We start from the raw sequence: 15384 nt of genomic DNA on the forward strand, positions 1-15384 counted from the left end.
TCATCATGACAGAGATTGTTTCCTGACATTAACCATGTTGATAACTCGAATATTAAACCACACAGTGGTCATATGGCAAAAATCTGTAAACTGTAAAGTAAAGTAAATTTACTCAAGTCCTGTACTTACTGTAAGTACAATTCTGAGCTACTTGTACTTTACTTGAGTATTTCCATTTTATCTAACTTCATACTTCTACTACACTATAATTTGAGGCAAATATTGTACTTTTTACTCCACTACGTTTAGCTGACAGCTTTAGTTACTTTTTATGTTGAGATTTAACGTAAAAAACATTTTTATCAATTTAATCACATAAAAGTGTATTAAGTAGTTAAAACTAACCCTACCTTGACAACAATAAAATGCTGCTGACATAAATGCATCAGTAATAATAATTTAATATTAATTTGGTATATGCAGTCATGGAAAAAATTATTAGACCACCCTTTTTCTTCAATTTCTTGTTCATTTTAATGCCTGGTACAACTAAAGGTACATTTGTTTGGATAAATATAACTAAAACAACAAAAATAGCTCATAAGAGTTTAATTTAAGAGCTGATATTTAGCCGTTTTCCATGGTTTTCTTGATAATGATTTTGGTTATTTTCAAGAAAACCATGGAAAAACCAGGCATTAAAATGAACTCAAGAAATTGAAGAAAACAAGGGTGGTCTTAATTTTTTTTTTTACATGACTGTTTATAATAATCTGAGTAGGGCCATTCTGCATAACAATGACTTTTACTTTTGGTACTTTAAGTACATTTTGATGCTGATACTTTTGTACTTTTACTTAGTGAGTACGTTTTGAATGCAGGACTTTAACTTGTAGTGGAGTAATTTCACAGTGTGGTATTAGTACTTTTACTTAAGTAAATGATCGGAATACTTCTTACACCATTGTTGGTTATTGAAAAATGTGTTAAAGACTTTCAAAAGGCTCTTCTAATATGCACAATATTTTTTCAGACAATGTTTAACCTTATATAACATGGAGACGGATGGATTTTGATTAAATTTGACTGTTCTCTACCAGAACATCTTACTTTAAAGCAGCCTGTCTGACTCCTTCCTCTGTTTTTTCCTCAGCTACTGGAGGTCCAACATTCACCATCGGGAAGTCCGTGTGGCTGCTGTGGGGCATCGTCTTCAACAACTCTGTCCCCATTGAAAACCCCAAAGGAACAACCAGTAAGATCATGGTCCTGGTCTGGGCCTTCTTTGCCGTCATCTTCCTGGCCTCTTACACTGCCAACTTGGCCGCCTTCATGATCCAGGAGCAATATATCGACACAGTGTCTGGGCTCTCCGACAAGAAGGTAAGAGACTGAATAAACAACACAACACTGAATAATAACCTCAGTGCGATTATGAGGCGGGACAGTTATTGAAAGTCTGTTTTTGTGGAGCTGTGAGATACGGAGCAAACCAAGTCTTTGTGTTCAAATCCAGCTACATCATCTTTTCTTTTCTCCGTGCATCACTCTGCATCGACTAATAAAGCATGAACGGAAGAGAAACAAAAGACTGGCAGAAAGCCTTCAAGATGAAGTCAAGTAAAAAGGACTTTGTTGTGAATGTCTCTGTCCTTTTCCTATCAGTAGGGAGCCCAGTGGCATGAATGACTAATCAATTACTGCCTTCTGTCAATACAGATGGTGTCTGAGTCTCCACTTGTCCTGTCAGTATTTTCGTCTGTCTATCAATATTCCCCCTGTGCCGTCTCCATCTCTCGGCTCGCTCACACTGTTAAAACAAGATCGCCAAATGTCAAGCGATTAAAAAAAAGTCAAGCCACAGAGGAAAAACAACACCCACAGACTCTCTTTACCACTTGAATGTGTAGCGCACACACACACACACACACACACACAAACACGCTAAACCTGGAAGCAGGGCCTCAGAGGAGCTTTACAAGAAAGCATTTCATTCTCCACAGATAGTGAAAACAACTCCCCTTCAGGGATCAGCAGCACCTCAGTGATCTATGGTTGCATTAGCTGACTATATTAACTTTATGCAGATGCATTATGTTGCACAGCATAAGGGACTTATATAAATTACCCTGCACAGCACATCCTCAGCTGCCCCTTACTCCTGATCCCACACAGCAGAGGATTAGGCAGATCCAGGTCGTAGGCCGGCTGGGTTCACAGCGCAGGTTTAAAGGATAAAGCCAATGTTTTCCTGTATTTTTCCTTATTGTCAATAAATCAATATGTTAGGCCATCACTCAATACTCTACGACATCTCCTTATCCCAAGCAGGATTGTGGAAAACCATTCCGAACCTGATGAGCATCAAAACTTGTTTAAAACAGAGACCCAAAGCGTGAGGGACCTGAGGATATTCAGACCTGATTCCAAATGCATTAGACCCAAACATACTGAAATAAAGAGAGAATAACCAGCAGCAGCACATGCAGTGCATCACCAATTAATGAGCAGCTCCAGTTTGGTAATGCAAAGGAAAGAACTGTGTCATGCCGTACGAACTATCAGGAAAATAAGAATTTCCTTGTAAGAGAAGTTATATTTATTCATTATTTACAATTTAAACACACTTCTGCATGTTTTTAAGATTTGACCGGAGCGCGCACGTACGGTCCTACGTCATCACGCCGACAGACGCCACACTTACATTTACATTTAGTAATTTAGCAGTCGCTTTTATCCAAAGCGACTTACAGGAAGAAAAAAAGCAAACAATCAAGGTATAGTGCAGTAAGAGCTATTAGTGCAGCAATAACTGCTAGTGACAATTTGTGTGGTGCTTGGAAAGAAGATGCTCTCTGAAGAGATGGGTCTTCAGGAGTTTTTTTAAAGATAGAAGGGATGCCCCTGCTCTGGTAGGAACTGGTAGTGTGTTCCACCAGCGGGGAACAAGAAATGCAAAGAGTCTGGATTGCCTTGGACCAACGGGGGGCAGAGCCAGGCGCCGTTCATTGGAAGATCGCAGCGGTCGTGAGGTAGCATATGTCTGAATCAGGGCGTTCAGGTAGGTAGGAGCAGTACCGGAGACAACTTTATAGGCAGCATTAGAGATTTGAATTTGATGGCTGCAACAGGTAGCCAGTGGAGCTTGTTGAGCAGCGGTGTGACATGTGACCTTTTTGGCTGGTTGTAGACCAGGCGCGCCGCATTCTGGATCATCTGAAGCGGTTTTACTGTGCAGGCTGGCAGGCCTGTCAGGACAACAGCTTGTGTGAAGAGTTGAGTGGCATGTTGAGTTAGGTAAGGTCTGATTTTTATGATGTTGTAAAGTGCAAAGCGGCATGACCGGGCAACTGAGGCAACATGACTGGAAAAGGTGAGTTTGTCAGCAATCATCACACCTAAGTTTCTCACCACCCTGGTGGGGGCGAGACACAGGGAGTCAATTTTGATGTTGATGTTGTGGTGTATTGTGGGTTTAGCAGGGAGGACCAGCAGTTCAGTTTTTGAAAGGTTCAGCTGGAGGTGATGTGCCTTCATCCAAGTGGCGATGTCAGAGAGGCAGTCAGAGACCTTGTAGAGACCAAAGGGTCATCAGGAGGATTATACACACAACTCAGGTAAAACTCACATACAGGCAGGAGATTTAAACAAAATATAATAAACGAAAATAAATGTTTTTGTTCAAATCTTATCAGACAAGGATACTAGCACACCACCTTTAATCACTCTCAGCCCGCCAAACCTTCGTTAACGACTTCAGCAGCTTGACTTCAGCAGCTTGACTTCAGCAGCGCTCGTTTTAAGTTTTAAGCAGCAAGTTGCCGAGCTGGGCTACACGGTGGTCGAGTGGTTAACTCTTTCCTCACAGCACGAGGGCCGCCGGTTCGACTCCGGCCTGCGACTCTTCTGTGTGGAGTTTGCATGTTCTCCCCGTGTCAGCGTGGGTTCTCACCGGGTAATCCGGCTTCCTCCCACAGTCCAAAAACATGATTTAATTGGTGACTCCAAATTGCCCGTAGGTGTGAATGAGAGCGTGATTGTGTGTATCTATATGTCTGCCCTGCGATAGTCTGGCGTTCTGTCCAGGGTGTACCCCGCCTTGCGCCCAGTGCCAGCTGGGATCGGCTAGGGTGCTGGCTGGGAATCAAGGTGTTGATGGTGGTCTGCTTTCTGTCTATGCAGGCTGGGATTCATGCAGAGTCAGACTGCGGGATAGTAAGACTTGGCAGAAACTGGGTACACTGTATAAAAGTAAAAATAAATGTTAAGTTAATAAAAAAAGTTAATTATTTATTTATTTATTTTTATAAGAAGTACTAACCATAAAATGAAAGTCATGGCAATCTGGAAATAAATATAATTAATACATTATAGATTTTTTTCAAATTTATTAATACTTAAAAGTCTTGTTGATGTTAAACTACAGTGAATTCTATGTAACATATCATATTGCTGAATGTAAAATTAAGCACATTTTCTGTTTTCTTACAGTAAAACTTTAAATTTAATGGAGAAAAAAAGAATCATAGAAAATTATAATTCCAGCAGCAAAAATATTAAAGTAAAAAGACTGCAGAACCATCATATTAGCTTTAAATAGACCTCAATGATGATGATGCATGAGGACTGTGAATTTCGTTTCCCCATCACTTATGTTGAAACCGCTTTTGGAAGGAATCTCGTCGCAGGAGAGGGACGAACAATAACATCGACTAACAATGTTTTTAATGTGAGCATTGTGTTAAGACCAACTTGAAAACAGGATAAATTCTCATTCTGCCCTCGATGATGTTTGCCTTTGTTTAAACAGCTGATTCTAAAAAAGACGTGAGGAAATCTCAACTCGCAGCTGAAGAGTGATTATATGAACACACACACACACACACACACACACACACACACACACACACAAACACACACACACACACACACGCTAACATTTCTGATTGGCCCATTCATTTGCGCTCGGCTCAAAAGGTCAATGCCGTAACCAAGATGAATAGATCTTTCCTGTTTACAGTCTAATTGAGCTCCAACAGACGTTTTCCTGCTTCATCCAGCATTAACACGTCGGTTGGTGAGATGCGAGCTTCGATCGAGGCTCGAAGCTGCAGATTGAACTGGATTAGGATCATCTGTGGGCAGCGCAGTGATTCAGAGTGTGTTGACTGATATCAGATTTAATCAGACGGAGGTGAGCTGGAAGGTGTCCTGTCCGTTCACACGGTGCAGAGTCTGATTAAATCACTCTGAAATGGATTTCATTTAACTGAGTAGTCCCTCGTCCTCTTTACTCCTCTCCTCCCCATTTCTTCATCCTGCTCCCCTTTTGGCTCCTCTGTTCCTTTCTTCTTTCCTTTCCTTTCATTCATTTTTCTCCTTTATTCCTTTCTTCTCCTTTCCTCATTTCTTCTTCCCATTCTTCTCCTCTTCTTCCCTTTTCTCCTTGTTCTTCTCTTTTCTCCTCATTTTCTTCTATTTTCTCCTCTTCCAATTTTTCTTTCTCCTCTTTTCTTCTTTCTCCTTCTCTTTTCTCCTCTTTTTTCTTATCTTCTCCTCTTTTTCTTCTCCTTTCTCATCCTCTTTCCCATTGTTCTCCTCTCTTTGACTCTCCTTTTTTTCTCAACTTCATTATACCTTTTTCTTTCTCCTTTTTTTCTTCTTTCTCCCCTTTTCTTTTTCTTCTTTCTCCTCTCTCTTTTGTCTTCTCACTCTTCACTTACTCCTTCCTCCTCCCCTACTTTCTCCCCTTTTTCCTCTCGCCTCCCTCCTTCTTTCTGCCTTACCCAACTCTCTCTCTCCTCTTTTCCTCCCATTTCTCTTAACTTTCTTCTCCTCTTCTCCATCTCTACCTTATAAAATATCTCCTCTCTCCCATCCTCCCCTTTTCTGCTCTCGCTCCCTTCAGTCTCTCTCCTCTCCTTCCATTTTATCCTTACTCCCTCCTCTCTCTCCCCCCTCCTCCTCCTCCTTACCAAACTCTTCACTCTTCTCTTGTCTCCCTCTCCTCCTCGCTCATATCTTCTCCCATTCTCCCCTCTCCTCTCATCCTTTGTCTCCCTACAGTTCCAGAAACCGCACGAACATTACCCACCTTTCCGCTTCGGGACGGTCCCAAACGGGAGCACGGAGAGGAACATCCGCAGCAACTACCCCGACATGCACACACACATGATGAAGTACAACCAGAAGGGGGTGGAAGAAGCTTTAGAAAGCCTCAAAACCGGGTACGGTTTCACTCACATTTTAACTTTATTACACGATTAGATAAGAGTTTATATTTTTCTGATCCTCCTGTCGGTGAAGACATGAGACACTACAGTAATAATTACCATAATGTGGGTGATAAAGCAGAATTTTGATGCTCTGTGGGTACTATTTTAGATTCAGGCCGATGTGATGGGTGTATTTTTAGATTAAAGAGAAAAAATCAGGTCTAGTGCAGCTTGCTTTGTTCTTAGTGGAGATTGGACATTTGACAGCGCTTTTGAAGTGATTTTTTACATTTTTAGCCTGATAACTACAAATTGTGTACACTGTACTTAATATTGCTTGATTTGATTTGTGTCACTGTGTAGTTATTGCATCAGTATGAACATTTTGTCACTTTTAAAGGCAACGTGAACCAGTTTGTGCAGACAGAGTGCATTTTAGCAGCCTGGAGCAGCTTTTTTAAATTGTTTTCAATGACAGTGAAGCATTTTGCTCGCTGCTATTGTGTTGCTGAGAGCTATGCATTTTTGCAGGAGCGCCCTGAAACTTTAAGTCACAGGGCAAAAGTGCCTGACATTCTTTGCATTTTTCCCCACTGTCCATGTCTCATCCCAAAATAAAATGACCATCACCCAGGCGAAGCTCCTGGACCAGCTGGTGGTACTCCCTGTGACTTCTTTTCTTTCTGAGGGTCCCATATCTCAGTTTTCCTGTACAACGTACTATCTATTTAGTATCAGCATCTCACACTCAATCAAAACCAGAGCAAGTGCCCTCTGTCCGTCCAGTTTTTCTGCCATGCAACAAGTAAAAAGGTGCAGATCTGTGACTTTACTTCATAGCAAAAATAATGGTGAGACTAAAAAAAACAAGATTGACTTTACCAAGTTTTATGGCAAGCAATATAACATCTCCAACAGGTCAAACCTTTCCATTTTACATGTAATTTGTCTGTACTAAAAATGTGTGCCAGTGTGAGAAATTTCAGAGGTTCAAAGTCCAATGGAGTTTGTCCAATACTTTATGATCAAATACCTGCAAAACCAATGACTTTCCCATCAGCCTTAACTCATGTCATGTGTTGAGTGCTAAAAAGCTAATGGAGCACCCGTACTATCACATATACTATAACTAAACATTTATGAATAAACTGAATAAATGTTCTCTGTGATGCATCACCAATCCCAAGCAAGTTTAAAGTGTCTTTAAGCTAACTGAGTCTCAGTTAAACTTAAAGAAATAGCAGCCTGCAAGGTAGGAAAATGATTATTTTGTATGCTTTTGAAAGTTTTTGGGCACTGGTTAACAGTTGGCAAGAGTAGTTTGGCAGAAAGAAATCAGTTCCGACAAAAAAAACAGGTCATGATTTCTAGAAAAAGACATTGCTGTTGAGTTTTGCATGTTATTTTTTGTGCTTCTCTCTTATATTATATTTAAGAGAAGGCAGACATATAGGCAGTCTGATATCTCCCAAACTCTGCAACTTGCACCAAAACACGCTAGATTGATAAATAGCACTCCGGGTAAGGAAAAAACATGTTTTTGATTCGGAGGTTAGCTTTCTAGTTTGTATGTATGCATGTAGAAGCTAAATTGGATCTATTTGGACACAGGAAGCTGGACGCCTTCATCTACGACGCTGCTGTTCTGAACTACATGGCCGGGAAGGATGAGGGCTGCAAGCTGGTGACCATCGGCAGCGGGAAAGTGTTTGCCACCACGGGATACGGCATCGCTCTGCAGAAGGACTCCCGCTGGAAACGACACATTGATCTGGCGCTGCTGCAGTTCCTCGGAGACGGTGATCCGAACCTCACATGATATAATACACAACTAATGCTGCACACTCTCTCTTACTGTACACTTTACTCTGCTTTTGAACCGTGAAACTGGCATCAGTCCAGTTCAGTGTGTGCTGTGTCAGCAGGGAGGTAGGCTTACAGGGAAGAGTTAATATCCTGCAGAACAGCAGGGAGTGTTAGGGATACGATTATCTCCATTACACACTCTCTCTCACACACACACAAACACACACACACACACACACACACACACACACACACACACACACACCCTTCCTACCTATATACACACAGACACACTCACCATGACCGCCGCCGGTGAGGAATTAATATCCTCCCTCCTCTGAGAGCTTAAGAGCACCCAACACACACAAACACACTTGAACTCGCTCTGAGCTTTCCGCGATGATATAAGAAATATTTATGGTCAACATATGCTAACGGAGAGATAAAATGGGCCGTGCTCCCTGGAGGCCGCTGGGGAGAAATGTAGCCGAGGAGGTGGCCACCTGCTCAGAGGCCTGGAGGAGCAGCTTGTGTGGCAGTTAAAGCTAATGGAGAGGTGTTTAAGTACTGTAAATTCTTCCCATTCAAAATGTGCTTTGTTGGCACGTTGAGGTGCTTTTCCACTGGGAAAGCATCAAGAAGACAAAAGTGTTTGTATGTAGCCAGAAAGTAAAAGTAGTGTCTGATATGTCAATCCAAGACCCTCAGTTTTTGATGCTGCACTATGGATCTATCAACTATCAATCAAGTTTTTAACATAATTTTAAACACATTTGCACACATTTCACCTGACATATCGTGGTTTTTTTTGGCAACACCAGTATCATATGAATGGATCGCAGGCTTAAAGAGGTTTGAATGGTGATTTAGTTAGGTTTTTTAAGTTAACTGACCTCAATCCACCAAGAACAGACTAAACCTGGAGACACATGCCACATTAACCATGTCGAAAACACAATTTCAAAGGCAGCGGAGGCAGGTGATCCTAATAAAGGACCATAACCAGCCAACCGTATGAAGTTACCCACTTAGCAGCAATCCCAAGTATGGAGAAGATCTCTTTCTAGGCATCGTTTTATAAAATGTTGTCTGTGGAACACATCATAAAGCTTTGGGTAGTCCTGCACGAAAATGATCAACTTCTCCATATTTATGAAAGACTGATATTAACCAAAGACAGGGAAGACAACTACTGGCTGTGAGAGGTTGTTCCACGTCACATGACATGTGGTGCTCTTTGCAGCATACCAAAAGTTTGTTTTCAGGGAGCAGCGGTCACTGAGCAAACCTTCCTTGCATCTATATTGACAAAAATTGATTTGAAAAATGCTGCATGTTGCTTGCCCCTAATCTCCTGTTCATGGGTCATGTGGTGCAGAAGGAAGTGGAGGGAAAGATTCTGCAAGCGTTACTGTCATCAGATTGTTGTAAGACAGCAGTGTTGGCTGTGGAAGTGTTAATAATTACTGTGCATGATAAATATAGAAACTATGATTAAATGTTCGTATACAAGTGCATCTTAAAAAATTAAATATCATAGTGAAGTTTTTTTATTTCAGTAATTAAATTCAAAAAGTGGAAATAAAATATCATATAGAACCATTACACACAGAATGAAACATTTAATGTCTTAATTTACTTTATTTCTTCTAATTATAATGATTATGGCTCACATTTAATGAAGACCTAAAATTCAGTGTCTCAAAAAATTTGAATATTACAAAAGACCAATTTAAAAAAGTATGTTTAATATGGAAATGTTGGCCTCTGAAAAGTATGTGCATATAAATGCACTCAATACTTGGTTGGGGCTGTTTGACTTGAACTACTGGAAATTGACTTTTCCATCATATTCTAATTTATTGAGATGTACCTGTACATACTGTATAGCATATCCAAGACAAAGGTGGTCATCTTTGGGTGATGTTAAGCTTTCATATCTCCCTCTCATTCACTCTGTCAAGTCATCTCATACTCTCTTTCTTTCTCCCCCCTCTCCTCCTGCAATCCTCCGCCCCTCCAGGAGACACTCAGCGCCTGGAGACGGTGTGGCTGTCGGGCATCTGCCAGAACGAGAAGAACGAAGTGATGAGCAGCAAGCTGGACATTGACAACATGGCAGGCGTCTTCTACATGCTGCTGGTGGCCATGGGCCTCAGCCTGCTGGTCTTTGCCTGGGAACACCTGCTCTACTGGAAGCTGCGACACTCTCTCCACAAGTCTCACAAACTCGACTTCCTGTTGGCCATCAGCAGGGTGAGATTTGCAATTTAGTCATTTGATTGATTAGCTGTTTGTTTTTTAGCTCGTTGTTTATGATCCCTGGTTTGTTTGATTGCGTGCTGCGTGGTTTATGGAAGCCGGGTCGAGAAATTGCTTCACTGATTTTCACATTGATTATTTAGTTAAGAGGCTGATTGGCTGACGGTAATTGGATTAGTTGAATAACGGCTCGGTTGAGTGATTTAAAGATTGCCTGGTTGATTATTTCAACTCTAAGTGGCTGCTCGTTGGCTTTTTCAGTGTAATATGCCGTTTTACATGAAGTGGCTTTTATGTGGTGATAAATAAGCCCAAATGGGTGTGTATTTGCATGTAATTACATGGTATCATTAGGGGGCCTTGTTAAAATATTAGCCAAAATGGCACTGCATTGTTGTTAAGAATGGGAGGGGAGAGATAAAAGGGGAGAAAAGAAGCACTTATTCTGGTGTTTACTCAGCGTTTAACTTTGATTGCTTAATGTTCATTTGCAATTAGCCGAAATCAGCACCCAGTCTGTCGACGCCATTGTTTGGGAATGTGGTTATTGAGGCAAAAAGCTCTGGCTCAAGTTGCAGCCAGGGAAATGTCTGCGGACTCCAGCCTCTGTGCTCCTCTGCCGTGTAATTACACCATTGTGCCTGGATCTGGGTTTTATCAGATTAACGGCTAAATGACTATCTGATCATTAATCCGTATGGGGCGGCCCCAAGGGCCAAATTAAATTTGGCTCTTTTAGGATCTCCCAGCCAACTGTAAGCAGAGAGCAGTCATGGGATTTGGCTCCGTGTTTGTCCATGCAGTTAGAGACGGTTTGTTCTGCAGGGGACTTTAGACGAGTGTGTGTGTGTGTGTGTGTGTGTGTGTGTGTGTGTGTGTGTGTGTGTTTGTGTGTGTGTGTGTCCGTTTATTGGGGCAATCCTCTCAGCTTAAACTGTTTTTCTTTGAGTCCCGGGAGAATGCATAATGAATTTGTGACTAAGTCTTGCCTCAGTGATAAAATGAGATATTAATGAAATAAGTTTTTTATTTAACAGCCAGTGGGTTTTTTTCTATTAGTTAGGAGGTGGAACGTCACTTTGAGGTGCACAAATTGGTTGAAATTTCGTCTGTGAAATTGTCCCCTTAGGACCGCTAGGTTGATTCAAGGTTAAACAGTTTGTGGTTAGCTATTGATTTAATTACAAATGATTAGGCGATTTAAAGTCCCTTGTCTCTCTTCCTGCTTCTTATTCTCTCCTCATCGTCTCCTCTTCACTCTGTTTCACCTCTCAGGGTATTTACAGTTGTTTCAATGGAGTGGAGGAACCCGGGCGTTCGTCTGGTTTGGCCAAACCTGACCTGACCTCCAACTACGCTCAAGCAAACATGCTAAAGATGCTTCGCACTGCCAAGGACCTGGTCTCCACTGCCAATGTTGAGACCTCTCTGGACAACGCCACCAAGACCATCGAGCAGCTGAGTCGTCATGGCGGCAGCTTGCCTGTTCGTATTCCACAAGTCGCAACGGAGGCCGTACCCGGAGGGTTTGCTTACATCACTGAGAACCACTGCCCCCTGACCCCCCCTCTGACAGCTGTTACTCTGAAGCAGCAGAGGGGTATGACCAGGCCCACACCACTGCGCTACACGCTCCCGACTCGCTCTACGTCATGTCTGTACGACCGGCCGCTTCCTGTGTCCAGCCTCAGCAGCCCCCACCTGGCCGTGGGCGAGCCGCTCCCCCATCAGCACCCACACCACTACCAGACCACAGGGAGGCTCTACGTAGACACCCACCCTCACTCTCCCTTCATCCCGTACACCGACCTCCAACTACCGGACATCTACGCCTCTCACCCGCACATCGCTTCGCCTCAGAGTCAGCAATTCCAAGCGGGCTTCTCCCGGCGGAAAAGGAGGTCCAAGAGCTTCCAGTGTGACGACGGGGACCTGGAGAGGAGAAAATACAGGGACCAGGAGAAGAACGACAAGAGTCCCGTCTATCTGAGCGAGCTCAAAGCCAACCACCTCCAAGACAACCACATCTCCGCCCCCAGCGTTGAAAGCATCTACTCCGGGGAGGGGATGTGTCCTCGGGTAGAGAACTACAGCTCCTGGCCCCCGGAGGACCTGGCGCTGAGAGGGAGACGCAGGCACCGCCGCCCCTCTTTCCTCAAAGCGACCTGGGGCAACGAGCAGATGCGCCAGCTGGACGAATCCCAGTCGTCCCTGTCAAGCCAATCACCTACCGCCCTGCCAGACCTGTTCCCGTGCATTCTTACACCGACCACACCGGCGAAGGCCCACAACCCCGTCAACCTTCGAAACAACCTGTGCCTCCCACGGAACCAGGCCTACCTCCACATACGGGAGGACCAGAGGAGGCCCAATGGGCGTAAGGGCCAAAAGCTGCGCTACTCCCATTCCGCCCACCTCCCCACGTACGGAGAAGCGGTGCGACACGGGGCTGGTTTGGGTCGGGGGATGGTACGCAGAGCCACCAGCTTGCTCAGCAGACAGTACGCCCACTACCTGAACTCCTACCCTGGACTACCCCTCTACCACGGCCCCCTAGACCTGCAGCACCACAGCCAGGCCTCCAGCAGCCACCCGAGCCCAGTGTGCCAACTGCTGGCCTGTGGTGGCGGGAGATGTGGAGGCCAGCGGGCTCTTCTGTACCAGGACAGTGTGTATGGGGCTTATGGGGTCTATCAGGGATCCCAGACTGGATCAGAGGTCCTGGCAGGTCAGGGAGCAGGGGGCCAGCCTGCGGGGAGCCCCTGCGTTCTTCGTCCCTGGCGGCGGGTGTCCAGTCTAGAGTCTGAGGTCTAGAGATGGATACTGTGGAGGACAAGACTTAATATGATCACTGTGGAGAACAGGAAGTGGTTAGATTAATGAAAAAAGTGGAGAAGTTCTGACTTGAAGTAATTGTTGGTTTTCTATGTGACTTTGTGTGGTACAGAATAGAAGTTTGGGTCTGCAAATTTCACAGATGTTTAGGACTTTTTGATGTAAACTACGGTAAGATAAGGAGGAAAGGAAAGCTGGGATCGGCAGGTTTTACTCACTTGCTACTTTCCTATGACGCTTGTGTGTTTTCTGTGCTTTAATGTGCACTAAGATTTACAACAGTCCACGGTGTTGGCGCATGGTTAAACTATAACCAGAGTTTTCATGCTGTGTGTGTTGTGTATATTTCGTCGTGGATGGTCGGGGTGTCGTCGAGTAGATGAACTGTTTACAGCCAAGGGGAGAAATAGCGGAGAGAAATAAGGGACTGTCTCTTTAAATACAGCCACCAAAAACAAGCAGCCACTGTAGCAAGATTTGTGAAGACAGCTGAAGAGTTTAATTCCAAAATAAAAGCATTCAATATTAAAACACTTTGACTCCAGACACAGAAGAGCCGCAGTTTTTCTAGAATAAAATAATCATTTTGAGACATCTGTTAATGAATTTCAGGTAACTTCTTTTCAAAGATTTATAATGTTTTGGAGCTAAACCCTTCAGGTTGTCATTTAGTGATGAGTCAGAGGAAGCAGAGGTTTTGTGAAAGCAGTCCATATGAACACAATCTGCAAAGCGATGAAAGCATTGGGACAGCACTGACCAGCACTAGGTGTCTTAAACCATGGATTCTTGTTCCTCACTGGGTCTCAGTACGAGGCTGCAGTACAGCACAACATCACACAGGGCCTCACAATAAATCAATTCTGCATCTATATACTATATCGATATAGAGAAAATGTGTTATTTGAGGATGGTTACAGTCATATTCATGTATTCTACATATGATAGGAATTTATAGTCACTCTTAAAAATTTTCTAATCACACTTATAGCACATTTTTCTTTTTGTAAAGCTGTCGCCGATTTACTTAAATATTTGTTATTACTGTATTAACTCTTATAAGTTGGCCTATATTAAGATTTTCATCACTTTCTCATGTCCACTCTTTTATATTCCCCTCATCATCCCTGTTTTCCCCACCTCCCCCCTCTTAACTGTTTAATGATCAAATTTAAATGAGGTAATTGAAAGCTATTCCAGTATCTATATTACCTGCCTCCCTCACCCTGTAATTAATCACTTAGACCAATTAAAGAGCCTTTTTGGATGAACATGCACGTGTGCCTCTTCTTTGTAGACCTTTCATCTTTCTGTCTTTGCTTGCTTTTTTTAGTGTTTTAATGGAGAAATGTTGGAAAAAATCCACATTTTTTAAATAGACTTATTTGCTTTCCTACTGAAAATCCTGTCTGTGCAGTAACTGTGAAGCTATAGCCAAATGATTAGGCAGTTATTAGTGATTATTCTAGCTTCTAGCTATCTTGGCTCTGTTCAAAAGGTAACAACAACAAGTCCACCTACCAGCATACCTAAAGCCAAACAATCTTATTCCCAGGTCGTCAGATACCAGCGTAATATCACAGCCCAACACAATATCAGACAGTGATGTATAACAAGCAAGAAAGTCCACATAGGGAGCAGGATGGAGTGCTTTGAGGGGATAAAAACACATGATTTTCACCCAGGAGACCGCTCTTTGTGTCCAGTGTGAAAGCAAAAGTCAATATACCTGTAGACACATAGTTTGAGCTACCCAATGCTGTAAAAAGTGAAGCCATGAGGTCTGGAACAAGTGTCCATATGTGACAAGTTGAGAATGAGAATGGGTTGACAACGTTTGTTTGTTTAATCTGTACAAAAGCTGAAGTTTACAGGTTTTTATGATGGGACTATTTGTTGGCCTGGTTCAGAGTCTCTTTTTTTGTATGGATTAAACTGCCGTCATAATATGTGTTACTTTCGACGAGCTGGTAGGTGTATTTCATTTAATTTGGAAGTAGCCAGGCTGGCCTTTTCTCTGTACTGTATGTTATTGTGAAGGATGGAAGTACACTCGGGTGCGTTGATAACGGGGTTATTTATTTAGCAGAAACATCTAATTTCCCCCTGAAAAAAACAACAGCGCTCATTGCTTTACAGCGAGGAGATGGAAGTTACCGATTTGTGACAAAGATAGCACACAGCGTTATTGTCATTTTTTGCAGATTCTCGTAAACCCAAGACTAGCGTATGTGGTTAAATTGATAAACAGTTTAGAGATTTAGATAGAGACTTATTTATAGTAATATACTTTTCAAATTTTACATGCAAAATCCGTTATTGTTGC

At 42.8% G+C, this 15384-nt stretch overlaps 1 protein-coding gene across 1 annotated transcript in view; it reads left to right on the top strand.

Moving 5' to 3' along the window:
* The window catches only part of LOC131960028 (glutamate receptor ionotropic, NMDA 2C-like), a 74451-nt gene extending 60116 nt beyond the window's left edge, over window positions 1-14335 (top strand). The window contains exons 12-16 of the mRNA XM_059325237.1: window positions 1094-1323; window positions 6007-6167; window positions 7767-7954; window positions 9985-10217; window positions 11499-14335. Of these exons, the coding sequence (XP_059181220.1) occupies window positions 1094-1323; window positions 6007-6167; window positions 7767-7954; window positions 9985-10217; window positions 11499-13037 (2351 nt within the window). The 3' untranslated portion in view covers window positions 13038-14335. The remainder of the gene's footprint in view (window positions 1-1093; window positions 1324-6006; window positions 6168-7766; window positions 7955-9984; window positions 10218-11498) is intronic.
* Window positions 14336-15384: the final 1049 nt, after the last annotated feature.

This window comes from Centropristis striata, chromosome 21, assembly GCF_030273125.1.
Source record: "Centropristis striata isolate RG_2023a ecotype Rhode Island chromosome 21, C.striata_1.0, whole genome shotgun sequence".
In the NCBI taxonomy this organism is placed as follows: Eukaryota; Metazoa; Chordata; class Actinopteri; order Perciformes; family Serranidae; genus Centropristis; species Centropristis striata.